This window comes from Danio aesculapii, unplaced genomic scaffold, assembly GCF_903798145.1.
Source record: "Danio aesculapii unplaced genomic scaffold, fDanAes4.1, whole genome shotgun sequence".
In the NCBI taxonomy this organism is placed as follows: Eukaryota; Metazoa; Chordata; class Actinopteri; order Cypriniformes; family Danionidae; genus Danio; species Danio aesculapii.
This window is the reverse complement of record NW_026613655.1, coordinates 5,001-24,452: the sequence shown is the minus strand read 5'-3', so window position 1 is coordinate 24,452 and position 19,452 is coordinate 5,001. Positions and strand designations below refer to the sequence as shown.

The 19,452-nt window shown below is 38.0% G+C and overlaps 1 protein-coding gene and 2 non-coding genes across 4 annotated transcripts; 1 reads left to right on the top strand and 2 right to left on the bottom strand.

Moving 5' to 3' along the window:
* The first annotated feature begins 1,699 nt into the window (after window positions 1–1,699).
* Window positions 1,700–6,219, top strand: LOC130220108 (uncharacterized). Of its 2 annotated transcripts, none has more exons than XM_056452508.1 (11): window positions 1,700–1,885; window positions 2,380–2,604; window positions 2,728–2,907; window positions 3,017–3,164; window positions 3,267–3,424; window positions 3,530–3,896; window positions 3,972–4,064; window positions 4,151–4,299; window positions 4,380–4,586; window positions 4,687–4,889; window positions 4,970–6,219. In XM_056452508.1, exons 1-11 carry the CDS (start codon window positions 1,872–1,874, stop codon window positions 5,581–5,583), a joined length of 2,358 nt encoding a protein of 785 aa, XP_056308483.1. In that variant the 5' UTR covers window positions 1,700–1,871; the 3' UTR covers window positions 5,584–6,219. The 2 variants fall into 2 exon arrangements, with proteins under 2 accessions (XP_056308483.1, XP_056308482.1); XM_056452507.1 differs by having other exon boundaries at window positions 4,681–4,889.
* A 6,862-nt stretch (window positions 6,220–13,081) lies between these two features.
* On the bottom strand, window positions 13,082–13,154 carry trnak-cuu (transfer RNA lysine (anticodon CUU)). The gene has a single exon. It is a non-coding gene; the product is annotated as a tRNA-Lys (tRNA).
* Window positions 13,155–13,381: 227 nt separating this feature from the next.
* Window positions 13,382–13,455, bottom strand: trnan-guu (transfer RNA asparagine (anticodon GUU)). The gene has a single exon. It is a non-coding gene; the product is annotated as a tRNA-Asn (tRNA).
* Window positions 13,456–19,452: the final 5,997 nt, after the last annotated feature.

The following is a 19,452-nucleotide window of genomic DNA, read 5'->3' as shown; positions in this document are numbered from 1 at the left end:
ATATATTATCTGAATCTATTTATATTATCTATAAAATGAAAATGCTCATTTACAAAAAAGAGGTCTGATGGATTTAGAGGGTTTTGAATCTAAACTTTTCATATATACAGTTGAAGTCAGAATTATTGAACCCCCCTGAATTATTAGCCCCCCTATTAATTTTCTCCCTCAATTTCTGTTTAATGGAGAGATTTTTTTCAACACAATTCTAAACATAATAGTTTTAATAACTCTTTTATCTTTGCCATGATGACAGTAAATAATATTTGACTAGACACTTCTATACAGTTAAAAATGACATTTAAAGGCGTAACTAGGTTAATTAGGCTAACTATGCAGGATAGGCTAATTAGGCAAGTTATTATATAATGGTGGTATGTTCTGTAGACTTTCGGAAAAAAATAAAGCATAAATAGGCTAATAATTTTAACCTTAAAATGGTTTTTTAAAAAATTAAAAACTGCTTTTAACTGCCAAAATAAAACAAGTAGGACTTTCTCCAAAAGAAAAAAATATTATCAGACTTACTGTGAAAATTTCCTTGCTGTTGAACATCGATTGAAAGGAATAAATTCAAAGGTGGTTTAATAATTCTGATTTCAACTTAGTATATATATATATATATATATATATCAAATATATATATCTAATATATATATATATATATATATATATATATATATATATATATATATATATATATATATATATATATATATATATATACACACATGTGTGTTTGTGTACTGTTCCAGTACAATGGAATAGGCATGGGAGGATAACCGTTTTCACGGTTTACCGCAGTTTGGAAAAGTCAAGCTTTTAAACATTTTCTGTTGTACAATTCATAAGGTATAAGTAAGTTTTTTTTTTGTTTTTTTAGGACAACAGTATCTTCAGCAGAAAAGATATCCAAAGATGCCATTTTTAAATTTAAAGCAGTCAGTGTCTTTGCCTGACATGTTTACTGCTTCAAAATATTTTAAATGTTTCATAAAATAAAATATATAGTGCTCAAAGGGAGAAATGGTTTTGTTTTATTAGCCAGACATTTGCATAACAATATAAGCATAAATATATTAAGAATACAATCAACATCCAAACTGGCAGCTTACATGTAGAGCACTTAACTTTAAAGATTTAACTTAAAATGGCAAATAACTCAGGAAACAGTTGTTTCCAATTCTTTAGAGTCCAGGTCCACTCAAGATGTCTCCATGACCTCTGACCTGGCTGGGTAGATCCTGAGGAAACAAATCATTCGGCATACAGAAAAACAATCATGCACATATTACTCCAGATTTACTCTAAAGAGGGATGACACCATGGTTATCATATGATCTAGGCCCTTAAACATTTAACTTTATTAATAATCATAAGACATAATAAAGGATATGTGTTCCTCCATTGTGGAGCAGACATCTATCAAAAAATCAGATATTCTATTTTATTTATTGTATCTATCACCAAACTAAGTATAAATCTACTCTAAAATGTGTTACAAGTCTCTTTTTTATTTGTTTTTTTTAATGTTTCCAATTTTAAGACAATATTCTTCCCTGCATCTGTGTTGTGAAATATAAATCTACTCAAAGTCAAAACAAAGACAATATATTTTTAAATACACTGAAACATATGCCTAGATCAGTTGTTGTCTGTTTTAAAGTTGTTTCTGCCCCTGTTGGGCCATTAACACCTGGGGATGGGCAGATTGGGCTGCTGTTGGATGCTGCGTCCTGATAGGCCGTTGACCTGCTGCCAGCTCAGGTTAAAGAGGCCCGTCTCATCTCAGTCGCTGTACAGTTGTGTCACTTTCAGTTACAACTTGTTGCTTTTGACCAGTGGACAGAACTTACTTTTCAACATCGGAAATGGCTTCTGAAAAGTAAGTAGATTTAGTCAGTGTGCCTTATGCAGCAGGCCTGTTAAACTCAGTTTATCTTGTATCATTTTGTCAGTGGGGTTAGATAAGTTTGTGGAAGTCAAGACCAGAGTCTTTATTATTAAATTTAGAAAACCTCTGAAGTGGACAGATGTTTCTGAGAGGAGAGCACAGTTTGTATACTAACTGTGGTGTTATTTGATATTAACTCGAAATCCTAATGGCAGGAATAATCTTAGTTTAAGAAATAATTGAGACTATTTTAATATTCTCTCATGACTATTGTCAAATTATTAAATACACTTTTTAAATATGGTTAGTAACAGTATTATATTAATATGAAATTAAGCTTTGTTTTAAAATTCTAATCAAAATTTCTGGCACGCTTTGTTATGTTTGTTTGTGTGCCCGTTCCTTTGGACCCCGGACCCCAAACCTTCACAAAGCTGCTCTTCGTCTTTTCATTCTATAACATGTTGGCTTTATTATCCATACAGATCCTTCCACAGCAGGATGTTTTTCCTCTGCCCTGTGTGCAAAAAGGCTCCTCACTCTCTTCCTGGGCATCTCAGGAAGGTGTGTATGAGGAACAGCACAAAGGCAGAGATCCAGGCTGTCGTCATAGAGGCCAAGAAGGAGTTGTCAGAATTCTGTCACAGAGGACGTTTCTGGGAGTTTGGAAAAATTCGTGACATATTGGACTCTACTAATCCTCTGGCCAGGTTTGTAACTCAGTTATCTTTCTTTGATTTGCTATATCTGGCTTCAAATCAAACATCTACACTTTAATAAATTTGCATTTTTGGTATTGTTTATTTGACCTTATTTTCTGTTCCTTGTTTTAGGATGATTGCGGAGATGCAGTCAAGGGGGTTGGTCATTAATAACTTACCTTCACTCCTCCCGGAACCAGCTCGATCGACTACATCATCTGTGTCTCAAAGCTCTGGAGAAGGTGCAGAAGGTCCAGTTGAGCCTCCAAATGAGCCCTTATCTGACGAGAGCTCTGGAGAGTACTATCAGAGGTACAGTTTCACATCGGCATTCCCAAAAAATAAATGTACACTGTGGATATGATTTCTATTAAAAGACACAGTCGTTTTGATCACCTGCTGTTTATTGTTTTCATTTCAGCACTGTTGGACCGAAGTGGACCTCTTCCGTAAGGGTGGAAATGGTCAAAAAAGGCTTATACAATAAGCACTCCATTGATCACCCCCTTCTAGCAGGATTTAATAAGGACCTGCACATTGACCTAGGACATAAAAACAGCAAACAAGTAGTAAGTTAATTAAATGAGTGAAGGTATACATGCAAAAAAATGTACATGCAGGTCTTTTTTTATGCAGTAGAGTTTATTTAATTGTGAAATGTGTCATTTTAGGTGGAAACAGTGTCCAGGTTCTTACATTACATGGACCCCACTGAGCCAAACTTGATGTTTGTTCGTCAGGTGGAGAAAGTGCGAGAGTACTTTAACATCTTGTCAGATACAAAGCTCTCAAAATGGACAGTGTTCAACTACTGGAAGAGTCTCAAGAGGTCAGTAATGTGGAACAACCACAAGTTTGCCATGTACGTGTTAACTAATAATGTCAGCTGTGCTGTGTTCTGACTGTAACAACCTAATTTTGATCTCTTTTCAAGGTTCATGAAATACATTATTACCTCCACAGACATTCGCCACAACAATCCATCTCTGTTTCAGGACTGTGAGAGTTTTTTGGATGTGCTGTATGAAATAGAGAGTGCTATGTCTAAAAACGTGAGCATGGAGGTCACAGGGAAAAAATCAGAGTTTGGGAATGGCAAAGATATTTTGCCAAAGGACTGCCTTGCTGTTTTGGAGGCTGCATTCAAAGATTTCCAGGCCGTGATATGCAAAATGCAGGATCCAGAAGCCATCACAGGGGACTGTTTGACTAAAAATGAACGGCTGCTCGTCCTGTACTACCTGGAGGCTATTATCATGCTGAAGCTACTTCAGCGACCTAGTGTAGTGACACAGATGACTGTAAGTGTTTGTTTTTCCCTCCCTTCTCTTCTTTCGTCCTATGCTTCATCAATGTGCAAAACTGTCTGTTTGCAGGTTGAGGATTGGGAGGGGAGAAGCCGGATAGAGAATGGTGTCTGTGTTGCAGTGAAGGAGCACAAAGTACCGTTGTCACATGAACAGGAACTTGTACGTTTATATTGTACTTTAAATCATAACAGCAATAAATATATTGTGGTAAAGTCATACTTATTTTTGACCCTTTCTCTATCTAGTGGTTTGACTTGTACTTCAATGAGGTGAGGCCAGTAATGCTGCAAGAAAACCGCACCGGCGACGATGTGGCAGTTGATTCATTTTTTGTGTCAAGTAGTGGGAGATCGATTTATAACCCCTCCAATGACTTAAAAAGACTACATGACAAGTAAGCAACATTACACCTGTCTTTATTTCTACATGTTCATCTGTCCAATTTTTGCATTCTTACGATGCCTTGTGTTTCAGATACAGTCTCCCCAGTGTGACCTTTGGCGATGCCCAGAGAGCGTTTGAGGCAGCAGCACAAAACCTGAAGTCAGAAGTGGAGAGAAATGTGTTGGCACGGCTGTTTGGGCACATGCCAGAAACAGCTGAAAGGAACTACACGAGGAGAACATCTTCAGATGCATTTCTGGCTCTAAGTGTGCTAGATCAGCTTGCTGGAAAAACACGGTAAGAATCTAACAACAATGATCCTTATTATTAAATTTGCAACCCACAGCCTTGTCTTTCCTTCCTTTAATATTTATTTTTTGTGATCTTATAGACAAAGGTCCAGTAGAGCTTCCAGCCAAGAGACAAGGGTGGACGAACAGACAGCCTACAAAACTCTTGAGCAGTTCTGTCCAGTGACTCTGGAGGGGCCTCCTCCAAAAAGGGCACGCAGGAATGAGCTGTGTGGCTCAGAACATGAGAGGCACTGCTATGACCGCTGGCGTAACGAGCAGCTGAAGCTGCGTGAACAGCATGCTCTTGGTGAGTATACAGATGATTAATGACACAAACAGTGAAATTGAGTGAGAATAGCCAAATACTGATGTGTTTTGTGTTTCTAGAACATTTTGCTGGACAGCAGCCATCAGAGTCCAAAATAAACCGCTGGATGGACAAACAAGGGTGGACGTCAAATGTCCCACAGGCTTCAGTGGTTCTGAAGCAGTGGAAGCCTGTTGCCAGGTTGGACTCGGTCATCGACAGCAGCTTTGTGCATAAAATGATTTTGTCTCAACGCTGGAAAGGACTGACTGTCAGACCCGTCCCTGACAAGGGTGATGGTGTTTTCACCAAAAAACCCTTTCAGATTGGGGAGGTTGTCTGTGAATACCACGGCCAGCTGGTTAGCCATGAAGAGGGGATGGCAATTGTTTCGACCAGCGGCATTAGACCTGGACATTTGTTTTTTTATAAGAACAAGCAACATAAAGCCATGTGCATTGACGCACATGAAGAAAGTTGCCAGTGCCATCCCATGAAGTTCAATTACGGACGCCTGATACGTCACTCCAGCAAAAGAGCCAATATCCGGCCCAGGCTGTATGTCCTTAATGATAGAGACATCATTCTCTTCATTGCTACAAAAGACATTTTGAGTAATGAGGAGTTACTCTATAATTATGGCTCAAAGAGGAGATCTTTTGCCGGGAAAGGGCTGGAATTGGACTGGATGTGAAACAACATCTTTCCATCCCCCATTCTCACTCACTTCTAACATGTCCAACTCCAAGTTTCCACCTGTGGCCATATTCTCTCCTCTCTCTCTGGACTCTGGACAACCATCCCTGCTCTTCTCACCCTGAAGGATTCTTCCTGCAATGTCAAGCACCAACACTTCTCTCTAAATAGAGACTTGGTTGTAATAGGCTGAATGAGTGGGTCTTACAAACCATTCACCTTTACTTCCAGAGAACTGTATTTTCTCTTACTGACATGTCTTTTTTCACTCTTTTTTTCTCATAAGTTTCCTTTATGCAATAGTGAGAGTGTGAGTAGGCTACTCCATATTCTCTCCTCTCTCTCTGGATTCTTTGCAACACATGTGGAATTACAGCCTGGTAAGTATGCTGAAGCTGCTCGTAACCCTCCCTCCCACCCACCCTTAATTTCAACCACAAGAAAAGTCATGGACCTCACTGCCGAGAATTAACCAGGCATGTTAATTCTTCAAGCAAGCAAAAGTACATTCATCCTAGGATTCACCACCATTTTTATTTTTAAGACATTACCTATGTTGTCTCTATGTTGTTTGATTAATGTTCAGATTTTGTTCATTTGTTTGCACTTGTATGTACTGGAAGTTGTTTATTTTCTTTAGTTTAGTTATTATTTGATATTACTATTATATATAGTCTTCCACTGTGCTGTTATTTCATATTCTTATTAAAAAGTTGCAGAAATGACCCAGTGTCACAAAGTTCTGTTTCAGTGGACTCATATTATGCTTTTTAAACTAAATAAAGATGCAAACACAGACACAGTGTTTAGGATATATTTAACAATAATTCAAACTATTTCATTTAAAAACAAGTAATCCTTTAAAAGAAAAAAAAACACTTTATTATTTAATACATAAAAAGGTTTTTCAGATAAGTGCAACACTTTTCCACCTCACCTGAAAAGTGTGTGATAAGTTTAAATAAATAAGAAAAAAAGGAAAATGACAGGGAAAAACAACTCAATGATCAAATTCCAAAATTTCCATGTGATCAGCCGAGGACAAGAAATAAGGAATCCACAAATATCCTGGAAAAAACACTGAAATAACGGGCTCTGTATGAGAGCTGCTCTTTGAAGAGAATAAGGCAGCTAGCCCAATTCAAAAGAGATAAAATACAGTCAAATACAATAAGAATTTATTTTAGCAAAAGAGAAAAAAAAAGTCAATATATTTTGGACAGAATTCAGTGTAAAATGTAAGACATTATTTATAAAGACAGACAGGCCTATAGAATTATTTTTGAAGTTTATGAACATGAATGGCAGCTGTTGTTTTTGATCTAACAGCAGCAAAACTACATTCTGAACGCTGTGAGTTTGTGTCAGGATGATGATGATACATGAGCTACATTTTTTTTTCCCTTTTTCAAAACCGTTTAGAACAAAACAAACAAAACAGCAATAAAACAACAAACAGACAGACATTTTTAAAGGAACATGGAAACAAAAAAGACATACAAGTGTCAAAGGTCACCGAATACAATCTTATTTACATTTATATTCATCGTTGATAAAATGTTGCTATATAAAATTTTGTTAAGGGTTTTCGTGTCAAAGATCACCAGGCTCCAAACATATATAAAATAAAAGCGCCACAATGAAATTAAAACAATACTTTTCTTCTCAACCATTTACCCCACTATGCAGACATTTTATAGTCTTGTTGTCTCAAGGTAAATTTCAGTACTTCCATGTCATACACCTCTTTAACAATATCATACCATTCGCCTACAGATGGAGGATCTTCCTTGAGCCATTTCTTTGTAATGGCCTTTTTGCTAGTTGTTAGTAGTGTGTTAAGAAGATACACATCATTTTTTGGTATTTCTGCAGAGTAAATTCACAGGTACAGTTTTAAAATTACATTCCAGATTCAATCCCATTATTACATTTATCTCTTTATTTAAATCTTGCCAATAGGTGTGTATAATATTACAGTGCCAAAATATGTGGAAATGATCTGCCAATACATTTCCACATTTTCTCCAGCATTCACCATGTTTTGATCTCTAGATTGAAAGTATTTTATTTCAGGTGTCATAAAGAACCTGATTACAATTTTCCAAATAAATTCCCTTCATGAATCTGAATTAATTGTGACCATCTGTGTTTCCCAAATAGTTAATCATTCCTCATTTATTATTTTTATATTGGCTTCCCTTTGCCATTTCTGCTTTATATACATTGGTGAGTGTTGGGGAACAATAGTCTGTTACGGAGGGGGAAGAGAGGGAAGAAGGGGGAAGAGAGGGAGGAGAGGAAAAAAGAGAAGAAAATAAGAGAACAAAAAGGGGCGAAAGAGGAAAATATTTTTTCATTTAGTTTTTAATTTATTTACAGGTAAAAAAAAAAGTTACTCTGTACTATTAATATTTGATTAATACTACATATTTTATTAGCTTTTTATTTTAAATATATTTGCTTTTAAGTACATTTCTGCTAAGTATTTTGCTAAGTATAGAGAAACTACAAACTAGTTTCTTTATTGAAACATTATTTTCTGGACTATTTCATTTTGTGCCTATTTAATTTTTTGAATTATACTATAGCAAAACACAACCAACTAAAGAAACAAGCAGAGAAACAGTTAAAATGACCAAACATTTATTTAAAATTAGTCATAGCCAATTATTTACATTTACAATATAATAGCTCAGCAGCAGTGCAAACAAGTGCAAAAGAAGAGAAAAAACACGCATAAATAAAGCAATTTACATAAATAAATGTTTCTTGGAATAAATAAAAATAATACAAAATGTGCAAATAAATTAAACAAAAATAAATAACAACACAAAATGAAATAAGCAAAGATAACTTCAATTGTAAAATAAATGATAAAAACAAATAAATTAGAAATGTAAATTTTTTTAAATTATAATTTAAAGTAAAAAAAAAAAACTACAAGTAAAACAAAAGACCCCTGAAAATATTTAAATGTCAATATTAAAAATAAACACTTCAGGAAGTGCCCAGGTCTTCTGGAACATTTTTATTATTTTTCTCCTTTTTTAATTCTTTCCAACCACTGCTCCTTCGGCAATGCCTCTACAGAGGGGCAGTATATAATGCCCTTGTACTGGCTGTGTCCAGTCTCCGCTGTTCTAAACTGCCCACGTTTCTTACATGTATTGTACTGTACTTTGCGGGTCAGTTTACAAATGGGAGCGACAGCAGTACCAGGGGTGGATGGAATGGCAGGAGGGGCAGAAGGGAGGCCAAACCCAAAAGCCGGTGGAGCGGAAGCCAGCTAAGACCCCTGTGAGGCCACTGGCATCCGCATGACCAGTTGAGTCCCTGGTGGTGGAGCAGGAATAAGTTGCCGTTGGGCTTGCTGCATCTGAGCAGGTGGCAAAGCGGGTGGGTCTGACAAAATGGTCCTTTTTCTTTTTAGTTTAGCCTGGCCCACAGTGCTACTGAGCAAGTGGTACTGGTGAGCCGGGCCTGGCTAAGGTGGTGGAGATGGGGGGCTCACATTGGCAGGCAATAAGGGGTCAGCCGCCACAGACAAGCGGCTTGGAAGTTGCAGCCCCTGCATCACAACTGCAGTGTCCTGCTGTTTAACTTTTTTATTATGCCACTGTACCAGGGTGGGACTCACATCCACCAGTTGAAGGTTAGTCTGCTTCATCACTATAGCATTGGCCAGAATGTTGCGCCTGATTTTTCTGTAGTCTGCCAGGATGAGATCCCATTTGGACACTGTGCCGGTCCCCTTTTATTTGGGTGTTCTATGTATGGCACAGAGCCTGACAAAAATAGTCTCAACCAAGCGACAGCAATCTGGCCACTGTGCAAGTGGAGCAGAGGTGGTCAGGGCATGCCTCTTCAAACTCTCCACTCCTGGGGTAAACTCCTGCCTCTTCTTTGGGGACCTAAACCTCCCAGTGTCCAGCTTTGCTTGATGCCTGGCTGCAAACACCACCCTCTGCTTGTCATAGTCCAGCAGGTTCTGCCAAAGAGCAACAATATTGCTCACCTAAGCAGAAAAAGCAGATAATACATGCTAATGAGAAAGCAAAATGTGCAAAAGGTAAGCAAGTTGACAAGTTAAAGAGTGAACAAAGAGTGGGTTTATATTCCTTACCTGCTGGTTGGGGAGGACAAGGGAGGGCTGATTCCTCAGGTCCACAAGATAATCTGCCAGGCTGTCCACTCTGTCCATACCTGGTACACCTGAGCCATCCACAGCCTAAGAAAATAAAAATAATAATTATAATACACACACACACACACACGCATATATATATATATATATATATATATATATATATATATATATATATATATATATATATATATATATATATATCAAACATATGCACAAAACATAGATTGTTGATGTGTTAGATGCGTAAACATAGATAGGTTACCAGATATTTACATACACCAGACTCAGATGTTGAAGTGCTTTGGTGCAACATGGAGGCAGCAACCAGGGTGGCAGAGGCATCAGGCTGGGTGGAGGGTTCAGTAGGTTGGGTGGAGTGGGCAACAGGTTGGGAGGAGGCATCAGAAAAGATTATGATTGCAGCAGGTTGGGAGGAGGAAGCATGCTGGATGGAGCGTGCAGCAGCATCCAGGGCAGTGGAGACAGCAGACTGGGTGGAGGCAGAAGCAGGATAGGCAGTGGAGGCAACAGCCAGGGCAGTGGAGACAGCAGACTGGGTGGAGACAGTAGCAGGATAGGCAGTGAAGGCAACAGCCAGGGCAGTGGAGACAGCAGACTGGGTGGAGACAGTAGCAGGATAGGCAGTGGATGCAGCAGCCAGGCCGGTGGAAACAGCAGATGAGGTGGCAGTCAGAGTGGTGGAGGGTGGATGGAGGAGGTCGCAGCCAGGTCGGTGAAGGCTGGAGGATGGATAGAGGAGGTAGTTGCTAGGGAGGTGGAGGCTGGAGGATGGATAGAGGAGTTAGTTGCCAGGGCGGTGGAGGCAGCAGGGTGGATGGAAGAGACAGCAGCTTGGGTCGTGGCAATGGGCTGAGAGGAGGGAGGGAAGTGAGAGGAGATGGAGAAGTTTGGGTCATCGGAGAGACTTGGCACAGTTATATCATATACTTCGTCCTCCCCGAAGCCCTCATCTTCTTCCCCACCTTCATCCACATCCTCCAACATTTCCTCTGTCTCCTCTGAGTCTGGGTTCAATGCCATGGGCTGTCCAGTCTGACTCAGGAGGTAGTCAACACCAAGCAGCTCTCCTACAAATGGAGAACAAAAAGACACAGACATATACGACATCATATTTAAAGCATTCCATAATAATACTACAAAGACTTTCAATAATATCTAGACTTCTGTATTTGCCACTCACCGCATGGTTGGCTTTGGTGATACAAATAATAAAAAAATAAAAATAAATAACAATGAACACCCCCAAACCAAAAGTATTATGCACAGAGTTAAGTGTAGGACATACTGGTGTATATATTTTTGTGTAAACAAAACAAAAATTTTGTTTTTGGCTAAGAAATACGGGGGGGGGGGGGGGGGGGGGGGGGGGGGGAGCTGTTGACGCATCCAAACAACCGTATATACAGTATATATGCATGTATATATAGATACAGTTATTAATTTAAAGACACGTTCGAACAAAATCAATGATTTCTGCAAGTGTATCAAAAGTCTGCAATGTTAAACAGGGTGCGGGGTCGTGAACTTTGACACTATGCACAAAAACGTGAACTTATGGTGACTTTTGTTAAAGTTCTTGTCATAAAACTATAAATCAGCGTTAGGAGGCCAAGACTGACATAACAAAAGACTACAATCGACAAAACAACTTTTATCAGTAGATATAGACGTTGACAAAAATAACTTACCTTGATCGGTTATATGATGATGTGCTCTCGTCAGAAGACAGCGGTGTTGACATTCATTTGCATATGCCGCGACACGATTGACTCTCATCCATTCTTAATATGGAGAGCGAGAACAGCCGAACGCGCTAACCGATTGCGCCACAGAGACTCAGACACTAATGCAACTGTGGTAGAAATGCTGAACTTTGTCTTGATAGGGATGCTCGATGAATCCAAATGAAAGCTGCCGAAAAGAGAGAGAGAAAGGTAACAGAAATGCCCAACGTGGGGCTCGAACCCACAACCCTGAGAATAAGAGTCTCATGTTCTACCGACTGAGCTAGCCAGGCATTTGATGCTGTTTTAAAGTCAACTGAAATAAGTAACTTGGCCAATCCAGGCACTGAACAACAAACTTCTGCTAAATCCTGATGTCAACTTGTAATGCTAGACAGCATGTGGCCCAGGATCATTGCCCGGTGCATGTGTTAGCAGTTGCAAGGCAGCAAAAATTAATCCCTGGATGGGTTCAAAGCAACAACCTTTCGGTTAACAGTCGAACGCACTAACCGATTGTGCCACAGAGACTCTGACTATCTACACCAACTGTGGTAGAAACGCTGAACTTTGTCTCACTTGGTCAGCTGGATGAAACCAAATGAAAGCTGCCAAAAAGAGAGAAAGGTAACATAAACTCCCAACGTGGCGCTTGAACCCACATAACTGAGATTAAGTGTCTCATGCTCTACCAACTGAGCTAGCCGGGCTTGTGAGAAACTCGTTCAAGAGCACTGTTTTCATCAATACCTTCCCTACCTGTGTAACGTTTGATGGTGTTTTTAAGGCAACTGGAATAAATAAATGTCCAAAACAGGCACTGGACAACAAACTTCTGCTATATCCTGATGTCATCATGTAATGCTAGACAGCACGTGGCCCAGGATATTTGCCCGCTGCACATGTTAGCAGTTGCAAGGCAGCAAAAGCCTACGTTCGTTCCTGGGTAGGCTCAAACCACCAACCTTTTGTTTAACAGCCGAACGCGCTAACCGATTGTGCCACAGAGACTCAGCCTAATCATACCAACTGTGGTAGAAACGCTGAACTTTGTCTCAATAGGTATGCCGGATGAATCCAAATGAAAGCTGCCGAAAAGAGAGAGAGAAAGGTAACAGAAATGCCCAACGTAGGGCTCAAATCCACAACCCTGAGATTAAGAGCCTTATGCTCTACCGACTGAGCTAGCCAGGCTTCTGATGCTTTCTTTCTAGTCACTGTTTTGATCATTACCTTCCCTACCTGTGAAGATTGAGGCTGTTTTTTAGTCAACTGGAATAAGTAACTTAGCCAATCCAGGCACTGGAAAACAAATTTCTGCTAAATCCTGATGTCATCTTGTAACGCCAGACAGCACGTGGCCAAGGATCTATGCCCAGTGTATGTGTTAGCAGTTGCAAGGCAGAGAAAAGCTTGATTCGTCCCTGGGTGGGCTCAAACCAACAACCTTTCGGTTAACAGCCGAACGCGCTAACCTATTGCGCCACAGAGACTCATACACTAATGCAACTGTGGTAGAATTGCTGAACTTTGTCTTGATAGGTATGCTCGATGAATCCAAATGAAAGCTGCCGAAAAGAGAGAGAGAAAGGTAACAGAAACGCCCAACGTGGGGCTCGAACCCACGACCCTGAGATTAAGAGTCTCATGCTCTACCGACTGAGCTAGACAGGCTTCTGATACTATTATTCTAGTCACTGTTTTGATCATTACCTTCCCTATCTGTGTAAAGATTGATGCTGTGTTTTGGTCAACTGGAATAGATAACTTGGCCAATCCAGGCACTGGACAACAAACTTCTGCTAAATCCTGATGTGAATATGTAACGCCAGACAGCACGTGGCCCAGGATCTATGCCCAGTGCATGCGTTAACAGTTGCAAGGCAGAGAAAAGCTTAATTTGTCCCTGGGTGGGCTCGAACCACCAACCTTTCGGTTAACAGCCGAATGCGCTAACCAATTGCGCCACAGAGACTCAGACACTAATGCAACTGTGGTAGAAATGCTGAACTTTGTCTCACGTGGTCTGCTGGATGAATCAAAATGAAAGCTGCCGAAAAGAAAGGTAACAGAAACACCCAACATGGAGCTCGAACCCACGTCACTGAGATTAAGTGTCTCATGCTCTCCCGACTGAGCTAGTCGGGCTTGTGAGAAATCATTCTAGTCACTGTTTTGATCAATACCTTCCCTACCTGTGTAAAGTTTGATGCTGTTTTAAGGTCAACTGGAATAAGTAACTTGGCCAATCCAGGCACTGGACAACAAACTTCTGCTAATTCCTGATGTCCACTTGTAATGCTAGACAGGACGTGGCCAAGGATCATTGCCAGGTGCATGTGTTAGCAGTTGCAAGGCAGCAAAAGCCTTCGTTTGTCCCTGGATGGGCTCAAAGCAAAAACCTTTCGGTTAACAGCCGAACTCGCTAACCGATTGTGCCACAGAGACTCAGACTAACTATACCAACTGTGGTAGAAACGCTGAACTTTGTCTCACTTGGTCAGCTGGATGAAACCAAATGAAAGCTGCCAAAAAGAGAGAAAGGGAACAGAAACACCCAACGTGGGGCTTGAACCCACATAACTGAGATTAATTGTCTCATGCTCTACCAAGTAAGCTAGCCGGGCTTGTGAGAAACTCGTTCAAGAGCACTGTTTTGATCAATACCTTCCCTACCTGTGTAAAGTTCGATGGTGTTTTTAAGGCAACTGGAATAAGTAACTTAGCCAATCCAGGCACTGGACAACAAACTTCTGCTAAATCCTTATGTCATCTTGTAACGCCAGACAGCACGTGGCCCAGGATCTATGCCCGCTGCACATGTTAGCAGTTGCAAGGCAGCGAAAGTCTTCCTTCGTTCCTGGGTGGGCTCAAACTACCAACCTTTTGGTTAACAGCCGAACGCGCTAACCGATTGTGCCACAGAGACTCAGCCTAATCATACCAACTGTGGTAGAAACGCTGAACTTTGTCTCAATAGGTATGCTCGATGCATCCAAATGATAGCTGCCGAAAAGAGAGGGAAAGGTAACAGAAATGCCCATCGTGGGGCTGAAATACACAACCCTGAGATTAAGAGCCTTATGCTCTACCGACTGAGCTAGCCAGGCTTCTGATGCTTTCTTTCTAGTCACTGTTTTGATCATTACCTTCCCTACCTGTGTAAAGATTGAAGCTGTTTTTTAGTCAACTGGAACAAGTAACTTAGCCAATCCAGGCACTGGACAACAAACTTCTGCTAAATCCTGATTTCATCTTGTAACGCCAGACAGCACGTGGCCCAGGATCTATGCCCAGTGCATGTGTTAGCAGTTGCAAGACAGAGAAAAGCTTGATTTGTCCCTGGGTGGGCTCGAACCACCTACCTTTCGGTTAACAGCTGAACACGCTAACCTATTGCGCCACAGAGAATCAGACATTAATGCAACTGTGGTAGAAATGCTGAACTTTGTCTTGATAGGTTTGCTCGATGAATCCAAATGAAAGCTGCCGAAAAGAGAGAGAGAAAGGTAACAGAATCGCCCATTATGGGGCTCGAACCCACAACCCTGAGATTAAGAGTCTCATGCTCTACCGACTGAGCTAGCCAGGCTTCTGACACAATCATTCTAGTCACTGTTTTGATCAATACCTTCCCTACCTGTATAAAGTTTGATGCTGTTTTAAAGTCAACTGAAATAAGTAACTTGGCCAATCCAGGCACTGGACAACACACTCCTGCTAAATGCTGATGTCAACTTGTAATGCTAGACAGCACGTGGCCCAGGATCATTGCCCGGTGCATGTGTTAGCAGTTGCAAGGCAGCAAAAATTCATCGCTGGATGGGCTCAAAGCAACAACCATTCGGTTAACAGCCGAACGCGCCAACCGATTGTGCCACAGAGACTCAGACTAACCATACCAACTGTGGTAGAAATGCTGAACTTTGTCTTACTTGGTCTGCTGGATGAACCCAAATGAAAGCTGCCGAAAAGAGAGAAAGGTAACATAAACTCCCAACGTGGAGCTCGAACCCACATAACTGAGATTAATTGTCTCATGCTCTTTTTTTTTTCTTCTTTTTTTTATTTATTTTATATCAAAAATTAAAAACAATTACATTCAGGTAATAATACATGTACATTATATAAAGCCATTTGAACATATATATTCCCACATAAAAAGTCTTTTTCAAATACATCAATCTTTTCATTCGTGTTACAATAATAGAAAAGAGCATTAAGCAGTACAGACATTTTTCTTTTAAACAATTTACACACAGATATTTTGCCATTCTTTTGTTTAACAGCATTCCTTCTATTCCATATCACAATTCTTGCAACTGTTAAAATGAAATTTATGAACCTTGTATTTTTACCTTCTGTTTTACAACCAAATAAAAATAATGTTTCCCATTCCTCATCAACAACCTGTTTTTCAATCCCCATTTCATTTATCATTTCTTTAATTTTTCCAATAAAACATTCTAACTCTTTGCATTTGAAAAACAAATGTAGTATACCTTCATCTTCTTCATTACAAACTTTACATCTTGCATCATTTGCCAAACCTATTTTACACAATCTCATTTCGCTTAATAAACAGTTTTGCCTTAAAATGTAATCAAAATTCTCTAAAACTGGACTTTTCCACCAAGCTCTCAGATTTTGCCATATTTCCTTAGTTTCTATATTGGGATATAATCTTTTCCAGTACTCTTCTGCTTTGGGTGTAACAAACACGTCTTTACATAAGCATGAATAAAACATCTTCAGTATACCATCTTTGAAAGCATATTGATTTTCTTTAAAGTTAATCACCTTTCCTTCATCGCTGTGCATATCCAAATTATTTTCTATCATTTCTTTCTATTCTTTTGGTATATTGTTTTTCAAGTTATTCAATTGATTTTCAATAACTCCTTTAGTTTCGTTTTCATAGTTTTCTATTATTGCATCTTTTATTACTTGCACCTGTACATAACCAGGTATCACTTCATATAAGATATCTTTAATTTGCTTTATTCCTGCAAAATACCATTTCTTATAAAAAATAGTGTAATTCCCTTTTTTAATGTAATCATTTAAAAACAGCGGTTGCTTTAAAATCTCTTCTTTACTAAAAGTACAATCAATATGCTTTCTAAAATCTCCCCATGCCTTGATAACTTCTTTATAGAATTCTGGAATCCCATTCAACATATTCTCTTTAAGTTTCATCCATAATATATATTCTTGCATTTCCCCACATTTATTTAAAAAATATGTCATCGCATCTTTCCATACGTGTTTTTCTTCTTTCCAGTATTTATTTACAGTTTTTATTCGTATGCTTTTCATTCTGATGAGTGGATCGATTAAACCTAACCCCCCTTCTTCTACTTTACCAATTATGGTATCATAAGCTATCTTGGAAGGTTTCCCGTCCCATATAAAATCTAATACAATAGCTTTTATCTTCTTATATACACTCATTGGCAAACTCACTGTACCTAAAACATACCACATTTTTGATAAAAATAAGGAATTTAAAACTAAAACTTTCCCCTTTAAAAACAAACCTCTTAATTTCCAGAAATGTAATCTTTTTTCCATTCCTTTTAAAACTTCCTCCCACACTAAATCCCTTGTTTCATTTTCATTTTCACCAACCCTTATACCTAAAATCTTCATATTGGTTTTCTCCTCTTTTAATTGGATTTTTTCTGGTAAAACCTTTGTTTTTCCTATTCTCATGTATTTCGTTTTTTCCTTATTAATTTTTGCTCCTGTTCCTTTACAATATCTGTTTAAAATTTCCTCTGCTTTCGCAATACTTTTAATATCTTTTACTATTAAAGTGGTATCATCAGCATATTGAAATATTTTTTGTTCTAACTCTGTTCCTTTTATACATAATCCTCGTATTTGCTTTTCATTATCAATTGCTAATCCCAATGTTTCAGATACAAGTGTGTATAGTAGTGCTGACATTGGACACCCTTGTCTTATCGATCTTGTTACTTTAAAATCTTTAGTTAAAAAACCATTTACTTTTATACAGCTTGTTATATCTGTATATAAACATTTTATCCATTGTAAATATCTTTTTCCAAAACCAAATCTCTCCATTACATTCATCATATATTTGTGTTCCACTCTATCAAAAGCTGAATGCAAATCTACACTAATTATATATCCTGTTTCTTTTTCCTCTCTCATATACCAGATTATGTCTCTTATATTGTTTATGACATCCGTTATGTCTCTTTTTAGAACCGCATATGCTTGATTTGTTTGGATTATGTTTGGTACAACTACTTTTAATCTGTTAGCTAAGACTTTCGCTAAAATTTTATAGTCTGTGTTCAACATACTTAAGGGTCTATAATTTTTTAAGTCTTCCTTGTCTCCATTTTGTTTATAAATCATTTTAACCATTCCTTTTTTCATACTATTAGTTAACTCCCCTTTTTCATAAATATCACTAGATATTATATTTAAAATAGGACTTAAAACATTTTTTAAAACTTTATAAAACTCAACTGGTAGTCCATCTATTCCTGGACTTTTCCCATTTCTCAACTGATCAATAGCTGTTTCTATTTCTAAATCTGTTATCTCACTCTCGCACATTTCCTCGTCCTCTTTATTTATTTTTACTGTTATTTTTTCTAATAAGAAATTTTCATCATTTAAAACTACTCCATTTTCTGTAAATAATTCCTTATAAAATCGTCTAGTTTCCTTTAAAATTCCCTCTTTGTCCTCTACAGTTTTTCCATCTTGTGTTTTTATACATTTGATTATAGCTGCTCTCTGTCTTGTTTTTTCTAATTCATAAAAGTATTTTGTACTTCTTTCTCCTTCTACAATGTCTTTAGCTCTGCTTCTAATAATTACTCCCTTACACTTTTCTTCTTCGATTTTCTTCAGCTTTTCCTGTAATTCTATTATTTTGTCAACATTTATCCCATTTACTTTACTCATTTCTTCATCCCATTCTTTTCTAATTTGATTTTCCTTGAATTTTTTTGCCTTTTGTCTTTTTTCTGATATATTTATTGAGTATTCTTTTATTCTATTTTTCAGATTATCCCACCATAAACTTGTTTCTGTTTCAAACATTTCATCATTCACACTATTGATATTTTCTATTTCCATTTTATACATTTCTATTTTGAACAACTCAGTGTTGAGTATCCACACTCCTGGTCCTTTTTCAATCTCATTAAAATTCATCGTTATCCATATAAAATCGTGATCACTCTCACTATAGGTTTTGTAGAAAACTTTGTTGACATATTGTACTTCTTTCTTCTTACATAAAAACAAGTCAATTCTACTTTGCTTTAAAATCCTATTTACAATTTGTCTTCTTGAATATTCTCTTTTCACACCATTTTGCTCTCTCCATACATCTACCAAATCACATTTCCTCATTAAATTCTGTAGTTCATTCCTTCCTCTGTCTGTTCTAAAATCCATTGAGTCATCTTTATCTATTCTTTGCATGGCAACATTAAAATCTCCTAAAATAAATATGTTTTCATTCTTATCTATTAACTTATCTATTTCCTTATAAAAGTTATATTTCTCCTTTTCCTCATTTGGTGCATGTATGTTGCATACTCTAAAACTTTTCCCATTATACATAACTTTTACAATTATAATTCTTCCGTCTGTGTCTTTATAGTCTAATTCTACTTTTTCAAAAATCCCTCTTTTTATCAAAATTGCTACCCCTCTTTTCTTTTCTATATCTCCATTACTAAATATTTCCCCATTCCACAATTTTCTCATCTCATTTTTAATCTCGTCTTCCCACTTTGTCTCTTGTAAACATAATATATCACACTTTTTTGTCAAACACGTTAATCTTTCAAACTTTTCACATTTTGACAATCCTCTTACATTCAGTGATACCACACATACATTACTCATTAGGAAAATTATTGGATAAACCAATAACCACCATTCATTCTGAGTCACTGTCACTTAAACAAATGTTTCT